Here is a 20,951-nt window from a genome sequence, read left to right as displayed (position 1 = left end):
CATCAGCAGCAGCAGCAGCAGCAGCAGCAGCATCACACACTGCCTTATAAAGACAGGTATTCACACTTATGCACAAAGCAGCCGCTGCACAATGTAAAACTCTGACAGACACGACTGACACGACACAGTTGAAAGTCACGATTTTGAACAGACGCGGCAAAGACGACGGCTGCTGGACCGTCAGTGTCTCGGTGTCTCAGTGTCTCTTTCCTTTTGCTTTTAAAGCAGAACTATGTGGGATTTTAACCCTTATTTAACGTCTTCAGAGTCTTTGTGATGGTTAAATGTCGGGGTGATTGAGGTCTCCTGTCTCCACTGCCCCCTACTGTCTGTTAGTGGAAACACAGCCTTGTAAGGTCAGCGCCGCGGACTAAGATCAAGACAGTGATAGCGTTATTTCAGACGTTCATCGCGGAAACAACGTAACGTAGTGGCGAGAATTGAAAAACATATGGTGAGCGACATGAACATTTTACATTCATGTTAAAAAGGCAATAATTAAGTTTCTTAATATCATGTAAACACGATAGTCCGACTAAAACAGAGCCAGTCTTAGTCGGACTAACACACCTGGATAATGTGAGTCATAGTCCGATTACTCCTGCATGTTTACAATTAGTCAGACAGTAGTCAGACTTGTCCAAAAAGTCCTCAGGTACGAGACATTATTATACGGAGGCTTATATGAGGTACAGCGCCACCTACAGAGGCGGAGTCGGGCCTACACGGTCAATAAATGTATACTCAGTCTCTGTAAGTTGTCCAGTTGCCCGTCTTAGTCAGACTAAGATCTTAGCTGGATTAAACTGTGACTGTAAACGTACAGACTGAGGATAAACTCCCAAATAGACTCCCAAACTGTAGGGGGAGCTCCGCAGCAACCAGATTTGCAAAGTTCTGCTTTAAACATGAATTGTGTCGTCATCAGACCACAAGAATACTTCAGGGTTTGGAGAAAACATCGTTCCGTTAAGGTGTTCTGAAGAAAGTGTGACTCATTCTCAAATTCACCTTCTCATCCGCGTAATTCACATTTTTAAAATCTGCCAACTTCAAGGACGAGAGGAAAGATTCCTGTTTATAGTTTATTTGAGTTTATTATATTGATTTGTTTCAGCGGCAGTGCACAAAATAAACACAATAATCCTGATACTAAAGTATAAAAACCTATGAATTATTCACTGATTCTCGGATGTTTCGCTCGACGTGACGTGATTACAGACCAGATTTGCAAAGTTCCGCTTTAAGTGTCTGATTATTGACTTTTTTTTGGACAAAAGAACAAACTCAGCAGCAAACACATGTGCACGAAACACAGGGAAAGATGAGAAAAGAGAGGAAGAAAAGAGAGGAAATACCACGAAAGGGGGAAAAAATGCACATGTAGCAAAAAAAAAAAAAAAAACGATGCTTCGGTCCAATTAATCAACGTGATTCGTTTCAATCCAGCTCCAAATTTTCTGGAAAAGACTTTCGCAATTGGTCACTGTATATTATATTCTGCAGGTGCAGTCATCGTCTTATAATCTGAAAAAAGATGAAGCCTAGGATGTTGTAGTTAACCACCAGGGGGCGCCTGTAGCGAGCTCAGTGTGACTCTTGATTTATAACGTCAGTGAACATTTTCCCGAGGAGTTAATGGTCTCAATCATTAGTTTCAGCTCTTCTTCAATAAAACATGATGTCATCTTTTGTGACTTATGTTCACATTTAGAGGAGAAAAAAAAATGACATCCAAGCTCAAAGACGGGATGCCAGGTTTTCTGGAAAAGTCCCTCTTTTCTTCTTCTGGTCCACGTTCGTTGCCACTAAAGTCGTAGCTGCTCTTCGTCAGGGGTCGACTCACAGCAAACGCACAGTCAAACAACAACGTATACAATATATGAAGATGTATCTTTACTTTAAAGTCGTAAAACAAGTAAAACGCACGCAGAAATCATGATTGTCTACATGAGTTAATCCACGTTTTTCTTTAGTAATCTGATTAAACTTGGATAAACTGGGTGTTTGGATAATCATAGCTGCTAACCTGTTCCACATTGTGATGCTGTTCTCTGTGTTTTTTGTGTGACCTCACTTTCCACCAGCCACTTTTTTTATTTGAGCGTAAAACATCAACCCCAGTGGAATCACTACATGTGAATTATCAGATATGAATTGTTACGCTTCAGGGAGGTCGGAAAACAAAAAATGTTAGTTAAAAGTAGGTGCGAATGCGTGCCGTGGAAACACATTTAGTGAATAAAAGAGGAGGTTTTTAAAAAATCCGGTGACTCCTGCTTTCAGTGGACAAGAAGAGGAATGTGTCGACTGATGAGGAAACCATAACATTCCCCCAGTCAGTGCACAAAGAGATAGAAGATATTAGGTTTCAAATCATGTAAAATATGGTCCCCAGGAGGACCTGAGCACACGCGCCGGTTTACACACTTTAGTGGGGACCAAAGTCCGTCCGTGTTTGTACAGAACGTGAACGTAAACTCTCTGGCATCAAACCACAAACACGTAGAGAAGCGACATTTCCAAAGAGTTTGGTGTCAGTTGAACGACAAACTGTCCACAGAGCTGCAGTCTCTGCTCTCTGTCTCCCTCTGTGTCCGTCAGCGGTACTGCAGCCTGACAGCAGGAGTTAGCAGGATGAATTTGAAATGTCAGTGTCAGAGTTTTTCTCAGGACAAAAGTGTGTCAGCGAGTTAACAAACCAGAGACAGTAGAAGGAGCAGGTGCAGTTACTAACTCGTAGGATTTTTATAATCGTTACGCCCTTGGAGGAGGAGTTATGATAACTATAAATAATATACAACTCCTTATATGGACATCCTGTGTGTGTGTGTGTGTGTGTGTGTGTGTGTGTGTGTTTATTGTTCACATCTTCAGGATTCATTTTGTATCACATATTTTAGCGGTAATTGTGCAAAAGTCACAAAATAGAGCGTTTTTATTTGTATTTTTGTTCGTAAAAACGAGCCAAGTGAACTTTGAATTTTGACTTTTTTATATAGTTGGTGAAAATTCAAAAAATCTTTTTAAAAATCAAGTGAAAGTAAAAACGGAGGCACACAAAAATAAAACAAACAAAACCGTGATTGTCTCGATTAATAAATAAAAACAAGCAAACTTTGAACATATTTCCAAATTTCACATATTCTATCTGATTAAGACCTTGAGCACTTTTTGCTCAGGTGAGTTTCTAAAGGTGGTGAAAATGAACGTTTTTAACATCTTCATGGAAACTGTCTTTGTTCTAAGGGTTAACGGAGACACACCCACAGATAAAGACTTCAACTCTTCACACGCGGTTAAGTTTTTCTTTCTCTCTTTTTTTCTTGAGGACGTTTGTTTCCAAGATTCCACGTGTGAAGACTCGATACGAGAGATAAGTGAGAGCGTTTCACTGCAGAATTACTGCGTTAAGAGCAGAGTTGAAAGCAGTGCAGTGTGTGTGTGTGTAATATATCAGTGTTGCCGTTTGTTTTCTCTCTCTGTCATTGCCCGGAACAGCAGTGATGGAAAACAAACACATCAGCACTTGGCATTCTGAACCCTGAAATTGCCCTCCCTCCATCCCCTCCCCTCGCCTTTTTTCTTCTTCTGCTTCTTCCCTTTCATCCTCCTCCCAACAGTGCACTCACCCCGCTTCTTTCTGGGGTCCCCTGGATGTTGTACCCATAACTCACCCCCAAAGACACCAACACCCACTGCATGCTCTCACTAACCTTTATAGAGCAGCCAAGACGCAGCCAGAGCGAGAGAGGGAGAGACGGGGCAAATGCTTTCTCTCCCTCTCTCTCTCTGGGCCACAGGCTGGAAAACAAGAGGATGAAGAAAGTCTGGAGGAGTGGGACCGGGTCCACCCTGGGCACTGAGGACGGAAACCGAAAAACGGCTTGATAGATGATTTTGAGGCGGAAAAAAAAGAGAGCGAAAGGAGGGGGGAGGAGGGAGGGAGGGAGGAAGAGCGATGCCAGGGAAGTGAGGGCTGAGGTTTCAAAGATAGATGGTTTGATAGAGGCAGAGCAGATGTAGAGAAATAGCTATGGCAGGAGGGTGCCTGTCTGTCTCTGCAAACGTCTGTGCGTCTGTCGGGTCCGTGGTGGATTTATGTGTTTGTTTGTGTCCTCGTCCTCCGCTCTGTCACTTCCGTAATGCATTCCATATTTTGTGCCGTCACCAGCGCGAGTTCACAGGCTCGCTGCGTCGCCCCTGTCGGCGCGCGCATGCACGCGGCCCACACCGCTCACGCGGTCCACGACGCTCACGCGGCCCACGCCGCTCACGTTGTTTGTTTTTTTTCCATCCATTGGCATACAAATGTAGCCTGTAGCTGTTAAGCATAAACACATCTGTTACATTTAAACCAGGGGTCTCAAAGTGGCGGCCCGGGGGCCACATGTGGCCCTCCAATCGGTTTCATGTGGCCCTCCAAACAATTCATTTCTATACGTTTTTATTTTTAAATGAATAGATTAATTTTGCATCATAAATGTGTTGTTTTTTTATTGTTGCATATTAAAACAACCACTTATACTTTGAGATAATCCAATCCAATCCAACTTTATTTGTAAAGCACTTTAAAACAAACACAGTGGACCAAAGTGCTGTACAGAATAATAGATAAAAGACAGAAGTAAAAGACAGAAAACCTCACACGAGGCAAGAGTACATATAAAAAAAAAGGAATGAATACGACATATTGATGATATGAGCTCATAATGTCCATCGCAACTGTTGCTTTTGACCCCTGATTTAAACCATTGTCAAAAAATAATTCGGACGTGAAGTGTAACATTATTTAAAAACAGATTTTCCTGCCGAGTCTGGCGTCTCCTACGTCGTGCTCCTGGACGCTGACCAATAGGAGAATATTGCCCTCTGAGTGGAACAGTGACACCAAAGTTTGTCTCTTTGACGTCTCGTCAAGGGACGAGCAAGTGAATAAAGTGGCTGTTTTCAGTCAGTTTTTGACACATTTCGTTACTCTCTGATGACACGTCATCATATATCATATGTTTCTTATATGTAGCCACTTTAAAGGTTCATTCATAACATACACACAACGATAAAGTGATTTATTTTTCATTTCTTTTGCAAATTTGTCTTTTTAAAAAATAGCCTCAGTTGCTTCAGAAATGACAGTAAAAATAGAAACTTTATATCGAGCAGAAATTCACTTTTGTCACGATTTTACACGGTGAATTGAGTCGTCTGCGGTTTTGTTGTCTTTAAAAAAAGTTTAGGAAACGCTGTAACCTCTCATTCTACTTTCTTTAAACACGGTAATTACACAAGTATGTGATGACTGAACTCACACTGGGATCCTCTGGTTTGAGTTTTCCGGCTGCAGTCGAGCACGTGTCGTCAGGTAGACTTTACACCGCGTGATCACGTGGTTTGTTTTAGTGTAAACACGTTTAGTCAAAATGCTGCAGCTCGGCTTTTATCCAACAACAGAGACCAGGCTCAGGCGTTTGTTGTCTGCTGGTGAATCGTCTCTGCGTTTGAGGAGAGCTGCAACCGTTAGTGCACAGAAACAACGTTTAATATTCATAAAAGTTGCAGAATTTTAGTGTTAGACTTTTAGCCGTTACATAAGAGGAGCTGTAACCAGGGCCGGTCCAAGGCTTCATGGGGTCCTAAGAAAACTGTGGTTTTGGGGCCTTTATCAACACCAATAATGAAGTTTGCATGTTTGTTGGCTTCGATTTTCACTTATTTTTAACGATGGCGCGATACGCAGAGGTGGATATGGTAACAAAATAAAACAATGGGTACATTTGTCAATGAGTTTTCATTTAAAAGAGAATGCAATGTGCAGAGAATTACGTACTGTACATATTTAACTAAATAAATAAATGAATGAAGCAAATGGTTTAGGAACAAAATGTGTTTGTTTCAGTTTGACGTAATTATCGCGCCGCTTCCCTGTTCTAGTTGTTTGTTTTGCAGAATGTAAACGTAAGAATTTATGTATAAATAACTGGACCTGAAATGAGCTTCTAATGTTTCAAAGACCAGCAAACGTCACTGATACACAGAGGCGGGGAAGTCGTGTTTCTATACAAACAGACATTAATGCACCATTAAAGTCATTAATGCACCAAAATAAACCAAGAAACACAAAGAGAAAACTGAAACAACCTCTTTTTTCTTTGTGCAGAGATTCTGCAGTCGACATAAATCTGATGCCATACTTCAGACGTGACGCGGCAGGAACCTGGTGTGTGGTTCTCAGTAACTTCTCGTCACCAGCGCAGACGCGGGGCGGCCGCGTGTGGTAAGAGGCCGCCGACTGTTCGCTTCCTCCGAGGCTGACGGATCAGCACGTGCACGGGCACGACCGCGCACACGCCGCGAAACAAAAGGGAGTGTTTGGAGAACGGGTATGTGCTGTATTGTTGTAAATGAGTGTGACTGAGAGGTTAGATACCATATGGCCATGAAGTCATCCGGCCTGGCTCTTCTGTGGAAACCCCGCCCGAGCCCCAGCGAGAGGGAGACGGAGGGTGCTGAGACCGAGGAGAAAACAAGCCTTAATCGATTGTGATAACCGCCATCTAAATCAAGTCCCCTCCGCCGCTCTCGCTCCACTCCCTCATCCCTCCCACCCTCATTATTCCCTCCCACCCCGGGGTATTCTGCTCTCTGCTTTCTTGGCAGAACAGTGGAGCGAGCCACCTGCTACACACACACACACACACAAAAGTGGAACTCTTTCAATCAGTCAAACAAACACACAGACATTGTTACACACAGTACGTGCGTGTGTGTGTGTGTGTGTGTGTGTGTGTGTGTGTGTCTTCCCCCAGAGAGTCTCTTAACGCTCTTCCAAGATGTGCAGTTGTACACGTGTACACAGGCTACATGCTACTCTTATTTTTTCTTTCTTTCTTCCTTTTTTTTTAAAGAAATCCACATGACTACATTTTGTTGCCGAAAAAAACGAGCGTTTTTATATAAAAACTAGCGTTTTAATCTGCGTCCGCGCTGAAGGCTACGTTCAGATTAGCAGCCACACTCCGTTTAAAGTCGCATTCACACGTAATCGTCTACGATTGGGGGTTGCGACATTCAGCCGGTCCGTGTTCGCGTTCACACTTTAGTGAAACAAGAACCGAACCTTTTAATAACGCGTTTCCCTCCTCGCCTGAGGCGGCGCTGCAACAAGAACGAGACCTACGTTTTCAGGCGGACCAGAGTTCGGCCGCGCGTTCACACATCCACAATCCAACGCTCGACCTTCTGAGCAAACAAACTACGATTTGAGTTTGAGGAGCTGATGTGAATACAACTTAAATCTGATTGATTACAGATCAGATTTGAACGCAATAGCTAGAGCTGAAACAATTAATCGCTGAATCGATAATTAATCGATTACTAAATTAATCAACAACTATTTTGATAATTGATAATCGGTTTGAAGCTTTTTTCATGATTAAAACAAGATTTCCAATTGTTTAAGCTTCTTAAATGTGAAGATTTTCTTAATTTCTTTGCTCTGGATAACAAAGAAATCATTAAAAGTTCATCTTTTTAGTTTGCGGACAAAACAAGACATTTGAGAACATCATCATTTGCAGGTTTGACGAACACCGATCAACATTTTTTAAGGTGTTCTGATATTTTATGGACCAAACGATTAATCGGGAAAATAATCGTTAGTTGCAGCTCTAGCTACAGCCCTTTGTGTTTGTGACAGCATTAATAACCCTGTCACACCTGCAGCCAGGTAAATCCGGAAAAAAAAGGTTCAGAACCTGAAAAGTCGGTTCTCAGCTGGAACCAAAAAAATAAAAAGTGGTCATTCCTCACGTACTGTGACATCATTAGTGGGCGTGTCTTACTCTAAAGTAGAGGATGTTCTCTGGTGTCCACTTGCCTAAATTACGCAGATTAACGTCCTGGTTCGCCAGAAAGCACCAAGGTTCTGAGGCTCCAGAGCAGCACCAGAACCAGAACCAGAACAGCGTCTGTCTTAAAGCGCTGTCAATATTTCTAGGTGAGATTTAGCTCTAGAGGGCGACGTCCTCCTTTGATGCCGAGCTGCAGCTGCAGGTTTTTGGGCTAACAACCACATGGACACATGGATTCTGATTTGAACCACTTCCTGTGTGCAGCAGAGTAATGCTGCACACAGTAACACATACTTGGACCTCATAGATATTCCATCCAGCACTGACTCTTGACGAGGACAACAAACTAGTGAGCGCCCCCTTTAGACGGTAGTTTACAGACGTCCTGGTGTCGTTGCTGTGGAGTCTCGGGGGGGCCTCCTCTCAACTCGGGCCCTAGGCAGTTGCCCAGTTTGCTAACCTCATGGCTACAGCAGTGTGCCGTAATGTCACCGGGCTACACAAGAAACACAGAATGAAAGACCCGGAGACAAACATGAACGAGTGCAGCAGCAAATCCGTCCTTCAGCTCATCAATAAAAACAGTATTTTCCATCATAAATAACCACTTTCCTCTCCGTGACCACCATCCTCCTCCTCCTCCTCTGTGTTTATCTTCCACGCTCCTCCTTCACACATCCGTCTTCTGTTTTCTCCACCTCTCGCGCCTCCGTCTCGTCGACACTGACGGAGGAGTTACCGCGGGTTTAACAACGAGGCCCTCGGCTGTCAAGTGAGCTCAGTTTCACCATTTCCACCCCGCGGGGAGAAGTAACCTGATCCTGCTAATATCTGTGAGGCTGCAGGTGCCGGAGGCTGAACGTCGTCACTGAGACTCTTTACGGAGCTTTTTGTCTCTGGATCTGGACTGCAGTCCGCATCGAAGCACTTTTAGTCTGATTTATAATCCAAGCAAACATTTAAAAACATAAAACACAAACAGCAGAACTCACACTGAGTGGAATACCAACGAGAAAAGACTTAGAAACAGTCGTAAAGAGGCCTCTGACTAATATGAAGCCACAGTTTAGGAGCAGCTACCGTGAAGGACTGACCACCTCTTTGATAATTAGGTCATTTCATAAATATAGACACACAACTTTATAATTATGAAGTTTTTCTAGTCAACTTGATCCAAAACAACTCTTTGTTTAACGTGGAAATGTATTAGACTTCGTCCTAAATGTATCACTGCACGCGTTCAAACAGATGTTTCATAAAGGAGCAGAAATCATTTAAAGTGAAGTGTGTCTGACACCTTCCTAAATTATTAAATTCTGTCTCATGTGAGCTCACACGGTGGTGCAGTGGCTTAGCTTTTTTGCCTCACAGCGAGAAGGTAACCGGTTCAAAACTTGACTGAGGGCCAACAGAGTTGATTGTGGTCTCCTCCAAAGTCTCTGTTCCACAAAGGTTGGAGATCTGGTCCTCTCTCAGTGTCATTATGGACTCCACTTTTTCCATCTCAAAAGTATCTCCCGACTCGGTTGCTAAGATCCTCATCCATGGTTTCATCACATCACGCCTGGACGACTGCAACGCTGTCCCCGAGAAAAAACCCTGGACAGGCTCCAACACGTCCAGAACTCTGCTGCCAGGGTTCTCACTCGGACCAAACCTGGATGCTGAAACACCAGCACTGGCTTCCCCGTTCAGTTCGACCTCCTCCTCCTCCCGGACCCTGTGGTCCTGCTGACTTCGGTCTCCCCTTCACTGTGAGATCTCTGTGATGGACTGGTGGACCTGACCTTTGTTCTTCAAGACGATGCAGATGAAGCATTCAGTCATGAGTGAGTCTCATGAGAAGAAGAGTCGAGGAGAGTTTGATAGAAGGCGACAGTGAAGCAGCTTCATGAACCTGAGTCATGTCATTAGAAGACCACAGACGCTGATCGGTTCATCAGAACTGTGCTCCACATATCTATGGTTTTGTACTTTTACTGGATGATTAGACGTTTTGGTCCAACAGTTCGACTGTACACGGGGACATTGACCGATAAATCACGGCGTCTCAAACACAAGAAAGTTCTAAAGGTTTTTGTCCCGCGACGCATTTGAACGTCCAGTTTTCCAGGAAAAGTGGCAACTAACGGTGAGAGAGCAGGAAACTACGGTGGCCTCCACAGACCAGAAAGGACGTCGAAGCAAGTTTCTCGCCTCAATGTTAAAAGCTACGAAAAACAAACTATTTTCTTAGTTTTAAGTGATTATACACGTTTATAAACATACTTATAGTTATTATATTCACTCTCTGCCACTGAACTCTTTGGGGTCGAGCTTTAAAAGCGTCGCGTGACGACTTCAGTCCTCGCGAAGACGTTTGGCAAATCCCATATGGGCCAAGTTAAGAGAGAGTAAAAGGTTTGAAATGTTTAGATTCCACACTGTCGTCTCTTAAAGGTCCTGTACGTCTGTCTGGTGTAGGCGAGCGGCCGCGCTGACAGACTCGGGCTCACGTTGGTTTCTGTCACCGCGCGCGGGCCTGACACGCCTGTGTTTGACGGATTATAAACCAGCGCTCGCTGCGTAGTCTCAGCGCTCTCTTAACTGCTCGGGACAGACGCACGGACGGCGTGGACGGATCGTAGCTCATCCTGGACGACTGCCCCCGTCTGAGTGGGCGCCCGCGGTTAGAGGAGCTGTTTACAGAAGACAGACGAGCACCTTTTATTGTGTTTACGCTCGGTTCATCTCAAGTGTGTGTGTGTAGTTATGACTGAAAACTCATCAAGTGAAGAGTTTACAGTACAGTGGAGTTCTGTCAGAGCAGGTGGCGTTTGACTCTGTGCATGTGTGTGTGTGTGTGTGTCTGCACACGTCAATCGACATTTTCATTTACCAGGGTTTTACAATCAAACTCAGCCGTTTATGGCACGTTTACATTTTGAAAAATGTCTGAAAAAGTTTGAATTAAGACATTTTAAGTTAAGGCCTTGTTTATAGATCCATGCATTCATTAAGTTTTTCTTCAGGATTCTCAGGAACCTGTCGAAAACATTAAAACCACTACATGTGATACATGGAGCTTTTCCACGATACACAGTTTGATATTGTTTTCCAGTACGTGAGCCATGATCAGGCTCATGATCACCAGACTCCTCTATTCAACACATTTGCTTTGCTAAATGTTAGAGATGAACGCATGTTTTCAGGTTCCCAAATCTACTTATAATTCCAAAATCTATTTAAAGTTCCAAAATCTACTTATAATATACTTAAAGTTCCTAATCCCACTGATTGGTCAGAGAGTGTCGTCACTGAAGAGTCATAAGCGCGACGTCCGACACAAGAATCAAAGGCAACAATATCCAACTGTAGATCAAAGTTAAAAAGACTTATGGGAACTTTAAGTATATTATAAGTAGATTTAGGAACTTTAAGTAGATTTGGGAATTATAAGTAGATTTGGGAACTTTAAGTATATTATAAGTAGAGTTTGGAACTTTTAAGTAGATTTTGGAACTTTAAGTAGATTTTGGAACTATAAGTAGATTTGGGAACTTTAAGTATATTATAAGTAGATTTTTTAACTTTAAGTAGATTATAAGTAGATTTGGGAATTTAAAGTCGATTTTGGAATTATAATTAGATTTGGGAACTTTTAGGTAGATTTTGGAATTTTAAGTAGATTTGGGAACTTTAAGTATATTATAAGTAGATTTGGGAACTTTTAGGTAGATTTTGGAATTTTAAGTAGATTTGGGAACTAAATTTATTATAAGTAGATTTGGGAACTTTAAATAGATTATAAGTAGATTTGGGAACTTTTAAGTAGATTTTGGAATTTTAAGTAGATTTGGGAACTTTACATTTATTATAAGTAGATTTGGGAACTTTAAATAGATAATAAATAGATTTGAGAACTTTTAAGTATATTTGGGAACTTTCGATAGATTATTAGTAGATTTGGGAACTAAGTAGATTATAAATAGATTTTGGAATTTTAAGTAGATTTGGGAACTTTAAATAGATTATTAGTAGATTTGGGAACTGAGTAGATTATAAATCGATTTTGGAACATGAAGTATGTTTCAGACCTATAAGTACAATTTGGATTTATAAGTAGATTTTTAAGTAGTATGTTTAAGTCTTTTTAACTTTGATCTACAGTTGGACATTGTTGCATTTGATGTAGCACTCATGACTCTTCAGTGACAACACTCTCTGACCAATCAGTGACCTTCAGTCTGTTGACGTCACATTTTAGTATGGACTCAGCTGAACCTCGTCAGAGCAGGAACTAAAACACACCAGGTACCAGGTTCTGTCACTGATGGAGAAGAAAACAACACGTGAAGTCAAGTCGTGGTAGAACTGTATCATGGAAAAGCTCCATCAGTGGCTTTTTCATCCTTTTAAAGTCGCTACAAACGTTTCTCTCCTCTAATCCAGAGTAAAGACACATGTGGTCACATGTCTGTATCGTCCAGGTAGAGTTTCACGTCGAGATTGAAACATCTTTGCCACGTCTCCATCTGGATTTTAAAGCAAAGACAGCGGCGTAACCTGAGAGCAGACACACTGTTGCTTCTCTTGTGTCCTGACTGAGCGACAGAATCAAAGGTGTGTTTCATCACATCAGACGGCAGCTTTCATCGCCCGCTCGTCTGCTCGGGTCGGACGAGGGAAGAGGAGGAACCAACGGAACGGAGGGAAATGGCGGCGGTTCGGACTCTGAGCACAGGACGGTACCACACGGACTCCAGCATTCTTGCTGGAGCATCTGCTAAGGTCGTTTCAGCCGGGGCTCGGCGCTCACGGGTGGATTCGGCCTTCATTTAGGGAAATCTGGAGGAAATTTCACTGATAGGAATGTCAGACCTGGAATCATCTCCTCCCTCCCTCCCTCCCTCCCTCCCCCAGACGTTTTGGTCCTCGCTGCTTGTCTGACTCTCTAATGTGTTACAGTGAGTAAGTATGTGAGGATGGATGTGCGATCATGGGAGCTGTGTGAGCAGCGCGGTGCTCGCTCTGTGAACTGCAGCAGTTTTGCAACCGCAGAGAAAAAGGAAAAAGAAAAAACCACACATGAGACCAGAAGTCGTGACGCAAGACGCACGGCAGAGCCGAGCCTGGGAAAGTGTGTCACTGAGAGTGCAGCCGCGCGTCTCACATCCTCTTCTGTTTGTCTGTCTGTTTGTGTGTTTGTGCGCCGTCAGGACACTTTTGGACTCGTCCGTTTCAAAGCGTCAGCAGGTTTTTGTTTTGGTTTTTTGCTGAGTGAGAGATCTGTGCTTTTAAAACAGGCCACATGTGTATTTTACCATTCACTCCCTCTGTGTTAAAGCGAAACTAAACCATCAAACCACTGTTTTTCAGTGTATATGTGCGTATATATAATATTATTTGTTATTTAAATGGTGGCTCGTGTGCCACCTCTGCGTACCTTACAGCCGTTCTGACCGTGAATGCAGCGCTCTGTGCAGCCTGGCAGTTTTAATAGCATTGGTATTTCCTTTATATACGGTCATATATATATATATATGCAGTTGAAACCAGAAGTTTACATACACTATATAAAAAGACACAAATGTTTTTTTTCTCATTGTCTGACATGAAATCTGTTTTAGGTCCGTTAGGATTACCAAAATTATTTCTATTTGCTAAATGTCAGAATAATGAGAGAAAGATTTTTTTTTTTATTACTTTCTTCAGTCAGAAGTTTACAAACACTAAGATTATTATGCCTTTAAACAATTTGGGAAAGCCCAAATGAAGATGTCATGTGATTGGAATCTTCTGACATTTGAGTTAATTAGAGACGCACCTGTGGATGTATTTTAAGGCACACCTAAAACACACTGCTTCTTTGTGTAACATCATGGGAAAGTCAAAAGAAATCAGCCAAGATATCAGGAAGAGAATTGTGGACTTGCACAAGTCTGGTTCATCCTTTGAATCTGCCAAACCGTTCAACAAACAGTGCGACAAACGGAGTTACAAACAGTTTGCTCATTTACGTAGGGTTCAAATGGACCCAAAATGGACGCCTAAACTCAAAATGGCCAACTTCCTGTTGAGTTAAGGCCAAGGTTGCGCTTGACTTTTTCGTTCGTCTTGGTCTATAACATCTTCCCACCAAGTTTCGTGAAATTCGGTGGAACTCAATTTTGCCCCTGTTTTCATCTTAGGGGGCGCTATAGAGCCCTTGAGCAACGCACGGGTCTAGAAACTCTGCCAATATCGCATTTTCGCCACACCTGACCTCCATGCCAAGTTTCAGGAGTTGTTATGCACGGTAACCCCCTCAAAAACGACGGATTTAATAATAATAATCTGAAGGATTAACAATAGGTTCCTCGGGCCCTAATAAATCTAGAATATCATCACGGTCATACGAGGGTTTAAAAGCCTTTATGTGCATATGAAATAAAAGTGGAAACACACACACACATGCAGTCACTATATGAAGACATGTGAATAAGTGCAGGAGTTGCAGAGGGGAACAGATGTGTGAGGCGTTGTCACTGTTAATTTCTCTTTGTACAAACAAATCCTCTCGCTTGCCAGCAGCAGCAGGATGATGCAACTCTGGACTTCATTAAAAAGCTGGAGGACGAAAACCACAGCAACGCTGGAATTTCTTCAGTCGGATGAATGTGATTAATATGATTCAACAACAGTAATAATAATAAGAAAGAAAGAAGAAGAAGAGAATATTGTTTACAAATGTAAGAGGTCAGACCGAGGGCAGGAAGCCTAATGAAGCTATAACGGGCCACGCGGTGGAAACACGGGTTACAGTCTCGCCGTGCTGAATGAAGCCGGTGTGAAAACTCCACGAGAGAAAGCCCGAGTTCACAGAGCAGAGAAGTATGAGGTGTTTTCTTTGGGAGACACAAATCACTGTGAGTCAACATTGAAACTGGCAGCGATCTGGAAAATACCACCAGATCTGGTAAATTGTGTGTTATTGTAATTGTCAAGTGTGAGCCAGGAACAGGGAGTTTTAGGTGTTTTCACAGCGAAGCGGGAACAATTATTCAATTCCACTTCTCCTTTAATGTCGTGTGACCTTTCCTCTCGTATTTAAGTTTCCTTGAAGAGGAGCAGACACTTGAGAGTGTGTTTAAAGTGGAACCCTGCAAGTGTGGACGGTTCGTGTCCATGTCTGTGTCCGTGTCCGTGTCCATGTCAGTTTCCGTGTCCATGCGGCTGGAAGAAGAGCCTACAACCCATAAGCGGCTCTTGAGCTTCAGTTCACTTCAATGTTATTTGTATAGTGCAGAATCATAACATACATTATCTCAAGGCTCTGGACATAGACAACATCATGGAGAGCAGAGAAACACAAGAGTTCACACAATGAGCAAACACTAGGCAACAGTGGAGAGAAGAAACTCGAGAAGAAATCTCTGACAGAACCAAAGATGTGAAGCCATCTGCCTAGACAGGTTGGGGTGAAAGGAACAAATGGGGGAGAGAAAGGATAAAGGGAGGTGATGTAGAGACCATTTTGCTGTGTTCACACCGGACACAGCACTAATTTGTCGCGTTACTTGCGTCAGCCAGGCCGAGCGGTGCGATCTAACGCACAAATCACGTCCGATGCTCGAGTTGAACTTTTGCAAAAAATCCCAACGACTCGACAGCCAATCAGCATCCAGACTCCGCTCGGGCAAACGTATTATTTTTGTGTATTAACACTCGGAGCTGTACGACACTTTATCTCTCGTGGAAACGTCTGCAGAGGAGAAACCGTCTTCTTCACGACGACGGACTCCTGCTGTGAGTCTGTTATGATTTGAAATTTCTTCTAAATTTCTTCTTCTTTGGAACAATTCTCCTTCTTACATATAAATCTGATCATATATGAAAATAGTGTATGTTGTTATATACTCTTTGTCTGAATGATTGAGAAACCTGTGTTTAAATCTGTTTTTTTTAGGATAACTTTATATTTTCTGTAAAATCTAAACTTTGTTCTTGTTTGAGTCAGTTACGGTTAGTTTTTCTTCACTAGCTTCACATTATCTGTGATATTTGAAGAAGAAAAGTTAGGATTTAAATTTTGAAGGTGCCCACTTTATCTTTTCCTCTCATTTTCTTGAAGTTCTTCACGAGTCATATATAAAATATAGTATAAATATATACTATAAAATAAAATTATATAAAATATAGTATATAAAATATTATTATTTATAAATTATAACCTGCTTCTCCACAGTCGTGACATGCTGAGTCAGCATGTTTTATGCATTCGTGTCCGTTCTGTTTTGTTGTTTAAATGCTACCATAATATATCTGAAGCAGAACATTATTTTGGGTCAGTTTTAGTTTAGTTTTTCTTCACTAACTTCATATTATCTGTGATATTTGAAGAACAAAAGTTGTTATGATTTGAAACTTTAGCTTTTCCTCTCATTTTCTTCCAGTTCTTAACAAACACGTCTAATCATATAGAAAAAACATTTTTGTTTAAAATATTCCTCTGATTAATAACCCGTGTTCAAATTCATCGCACATTTAAAACCTGGTTCTAAAGTCATGTCGTGCTGACTCAGCAGTTTTTCTGGTTTTGGTTCTGTTTAGTGTTTTTTAAACTTAATATTGGTTTGGGTCAGTTTTAGTTTTTCTTGTTTTTCTTCCCTAACTCAATATTTCTGTGAAATTTGAAGCTGAAAAATGTTTTGTTATGATTTGAAATATCATAAATCCCCACTTTAGATGTTTTCTGCCGGTGTTTGTTTACGTTCCCTCGTCGCGTTAAGTCGGAGAAAAACGTGTTCAAAGTGACGGTTAAACTTAAGCACATTTCACGGCTCGGGTCACGTTTCATTTATTTTAACTCCGGTGGTTTTTAGCGAAGCAGAACATTTGCTGTTGGATTATAATCTCTGAAAGAATCCTGCTTGTTTTACAGTTGTTCGTTTGGCTCGTGTTGTTTTCGTGATTTGTCACATTTGGGGTCATTTTTCAGAAAACAAATCAGTTTCAGTCGACGAGGAGCGATTGTGAGAAGCAGCAGAGTCAGTGGGCAAATGTGTGTGAGGGATTGTGGTATGTACAGTGTGTGTGTGTGTGGGCATGGGTGTGTGTGTGTGTGTGTGTGTGTGTGTGTGTGTTTGCCTGTGAGAGGCCCAGTGAGTGGGAGAGTCGGGCTCTGCTGGGACTCACAGCTGCTTCATGGTGCTGTTCCAGGAAGAGCTGCTGGACTTGTTAGTGTTTACTGGCAGACAGTTTGTGTGTCTCTCCCTCTGTGTGTGTGTGTGTGTGTTTGTGTATATGTATATGTGTGTGTGTGTGTGTGTGTAGATGTGTCGGGCCTGGGTGTTGGTCCATTCTTGTTCGGCCACTCATGTTCATGCTCTCCTCCTCCTCCTCCTCTTCCTCCTCCGCTGCCCTCGCTCTGCTCTGGTCTTGATTTTGATTTTTGCTCCACAGTCACAGCAGCACTGAGCCGTGTTACACACACACACACACACACACACACACACAGAGAGAGAGAGAACAGAGCGGTGCTGTCAGGTCTGTGGCCTGCAGCCGTGTGATTGTGTGATAACATGGTTTAAATTGGCCAACACTTGTCCGTCTGCGGCCAATAAAACCCTGGCGGCCATTTTGTAGGAATAAAAGTTCACGTTCTGAACTTTAAACAATATGGAAAGAAAACAAACCTAATTAATTAGTCGTGAAATATGAAACATCGTGTCTTATCTACAGTATGTGAAAGTGCCGGGTCATGTGTAGTGTAGCGATGATTCTGCGTCTTTGTTCAAACGCCGAGTCAGCATAACTCGCATAAATACAGTCAAATACAATTCACTACGTCATTATTTACACCTGTGTCACTGCTCGTTAACGCATTTGCTGATATCTAATCAGCAAATCAGTGGATTTATTTACGTAGAGGAGCAGCGGAACATCAAACGGACGTTTTATGTCTTTTAGTTTATTAGGGTATTGGAATTCTTGGAATGAGTCATTTCCTTCACATTTTTGACGCACTAAACTTTGGTGAAAATGGACGGAAATTGGCACACAAATTAGAAGTGGGGAGAAAAAAATAATGAAATAAGAAAAATACGTAAAAGTGGTGCAAAATGGCTCAGTAGCGCCCCCTCAAGGTGAAACCCGGATGGAGGAAGCTGAAACTAAGTTGCACCAACATTAATGAAATTTGGTATAAACTAAAATGTCTCAGCCCAAGATGAACAAAAACACATGTCACTGCTCTTTAACACAAATATCTAATCAGCCAATCACATGGCAGCAAATCAGTGGGTTTATTTACGTAGAGGTGAGAGTGTGAAAGGAGATTTAAGTGACTTTGAACGTATGTTTTATGTCTTTTAGTTTGTTAAGGAAGCATATTGGCATTCCTAGAATTATTAATTATTATTTTTGACGCACTAAACGTTGGTGAAAATGGACGAAAATTGGCACACAAATCAGAGCTGGTGAGAAAAATTGAATGAAATAAGAAAAATACGTAAAAGTGGTGCAAAATGGTTCAGTAGCGCCCGTGGTAAATATAGTGGTATAGCGATTCGTCTTTCAACTCTGAAGGTTGTGGGTTCGATTCCCGGAACCCCACATTGCTCCTCATGGCTGTGCTGGCAGCATGTGAATGAGTTTGTGAATGAGTATGCAATGTATGAAAGAGTGAGTGAATGGGTGAATGAATGAATGGCAAAAACTGTAGCGTAAAGCAGCTTTGCGTGAACTCAGGCCATCGCTCATTGACTCGATGAGTCAGTGAGTCACGCCTCGACTACTGTATTGCCGTCCTGTTTGGGGTCCTGAAGAAAACCCTAGACAGGCTCCAACATGTCCAGAACTCTGCTGCTAGTGTTCTCACTTGGACCAAACCTTGGCAACACAACATGCTCCCCGTTAAGTTCCAGATCACCTTCAAGCTTTTCTACAAGTCTCTCCATTCACTTGCTCCACATTATCTCTCCGTCCTCCTCCACGTGCACCGTCCCTCCCGGAACCTGCGGTCGGCTGACCTCGGTCTACTCGCTGTTCCCCGCACCTGCAGGCAAAGCTTTGGCAACAGGGCTTTCAGTGTCGCTGCTCCGACCCTCTGGAACTCACTCGCTCTGGAGTCATTTGTTGAAGCGACACTTGTTCCTGCAAGTTTTTGCCACCTGTGTTGTGTTTTTGTGACGTCAAAATTCATTAAAATCAGTCACCAGTATAACTGATGAGGAGAATCTCTCTTTTTTGACATTTGAAGCTTATAAATCGACATTTCCGCGTGTTAGAGCAGTGTTTGGCTGCTGCTGCAGTGACTGTCCCGTCAGCCTCAGGGTCAGATTAGAGGAGAATAAACTCGTCTTTCCACAGGAATGTCTTTTACTCTTGTTTCCTGATACAGTGATATACTATAGGGATAAAAAAAAAAAGAAAAAAGAAAAATCAAACGCACCAAAACTACAAACCTGATCTCTGTCCAGCCGAGGACGGCCTCCAGTATATCACCGTGACAGAGACGGAGTAAATATGGGGTGGATATACGAGCGCAGGAGAGCGGCGGTTACTCCTCAGCTCCTCATGGGTCCTGTCACAGCAGAACAGACTAAACACGGAGACGCTGGACTTTCTCCTCGCTAAGCCCCGACGTGTCTGAGCCAGGTGTGTGTGTGTGTGTGTGTGTCTGCTCCGCTCCAGCAGGTGATGATGATGTGGAGGAGAACCCGACACCAAACAGGACCTGATGTCAGTTGGAGGACAGACAGACAGACAGACAGACAGACAGACAGAGTTCTCGTGGAATGTCGAATGTTTCCCTTTGAAAACTTCACGTTCCACATTTTTTAGTTTTCGTTTCGTATTCAAAAATATAAGGAATTTCTGCGACGCACAAAAACCACAAGACGTGTAATAAATGTGTGTGTGTGAGAGAGAGAGTGTGTTTAAGTGATCATGGCTGTTCATGGCCAAGCGGAAAGGAATTGGGCTTGTAACCGGAGGTTCGCAGGTTCAGATTCCGGCAAGGGTGAAGAGGAACCACAGCATAATAACAGAGGAAAATTCTAATTCTAAAGTCTGTCATAGCACGTGCAGTGTTTTAATGAAACAAAGTACAAATACTTTGTTACTTTGTACTTAAGTAGAGTTTTCACATGCTTTACTTTGTTATTTATATTTCTGACAACTTTTACTTTTACTCTGATACATTTCCCTTAACCACCTTCGTTACTCGTTACTACAAAATAAAAGTTCAGTTGGTGACGTAATGCCCGTTTGTTGTCGCTAGTTGTTTTTAGTGACACCAGCTGTTAGCCACTCAGCTGTTAGCCGCTCAGCTGTTAGCCGCAGATTTCAGCTCCAGAAGTCGGCAAATCAGCGTCTTTGTCACCAGAGAGGAGTTGGAAAAACATCTGCATAAGTTTCCATTTCTTTGGACATTCAGACAACGACTGAAACAAATGTTATTTTAAATATGTTTTATCATGTTCATGTTTCAAATTTAACACGCAAAATCTGGTGTTTGTGTACAAGTGCAGTGTTTTTTCTTCATCTTAAACGGTTTAACGTGGTTTTCCGATGTTCGAGATGTTCCAGAACTGCAGTATCTCCCCATCTTCAGCTTTTCCTCATCTTACTCTGGAGAATTACACAATTAAAGCTGGTTGGCGTTTGATTCTGTTGCCTTTGGATTCCACTCTCTACGTTTTCGAGTGATACCTCTGTCATCTCTCGGGATCTCTGGTGATTCTCACGTGTCAGAGACGAGCTGACTGACATAGTATTATCGTCTGGTATGAACGTGTATATAATATAGATTAGAACAGCACCACTTCCTGCCAAATTGGCGGTTGTTTTAGTTGTTGCATGATGGGATGGCACAACATCAGCTACAGGAGCTCTGTTACCTAGTTTCCTCATGGTTGTCAGGAAAAGTAAGATAATAATAACTTTTATTTATAGCACTAGCACTTGACCTGGCAACCCTCGAGTCACAAATCAAGTTCCCGTTTCCACAAAGTGATTTTAAGTTATTTTAACCTTATCTCCTCAGGAAGGTCGTTGTAAAGTCAAGGGGCCCTGATGGCAAAGACTTTGGTCTCCTCTGGTTTTAGAAGATCATGGTCAACATCTCTGAAATGTAGC

At 42.4% G+C, this 20,951-nt stretch overlaps 1 protein-coding gene across 2 annotated transcripts in view; it reads left to right on the top strand.

Moving 5' to 3' along the window:
- The window catches only part of dph1 (diphthamide biosynthesis 1), a 207,464-nt gene that overhangs the window by 147,600 nt on the left and 38,913 nt on the right, over window positions 1–20,951 (top strand). Inside the window, exon 13 of one of the 2 annotated variants that reach the window (XM_058633731.1) lies at window positions 6,158–6,192. The exons of the other annotated variant lie outside the window; for it this stretch is intronic. Within the exon in view, the coding sequence (XP_058489714.1) occupies window positions 6,158–6,177 (20 nt within the window). The 3' untranslated portion in view covers window positions 6,178–6,192. Of the gene's footprint in view, window positions 1–6,157; window positions 6,193–20,951 lie in introns of those variants that run through there. 2 annotated transcript variants of the gene reach the window in all.

The sequence above is a fragment of the Solea solea genome, chromosome 7 (assembly GCF_958295425.1).
Source record: "Solea solea chromosome 7, fSolSol10.1, whole genome shotgun sequence".
In the NCBI taxonomy this organism is placed as follows: domain Eukaryota; kingdom Metazoa; phylum Chordata; class Actinopteri; order Pleuronectiformes; family Soleidae; genus Solea; species Solea solea.
Note: the sequence above shows the minus strand (reverse complement) of the source record. Positions and strands in the feature narration are given on the sequence as shown.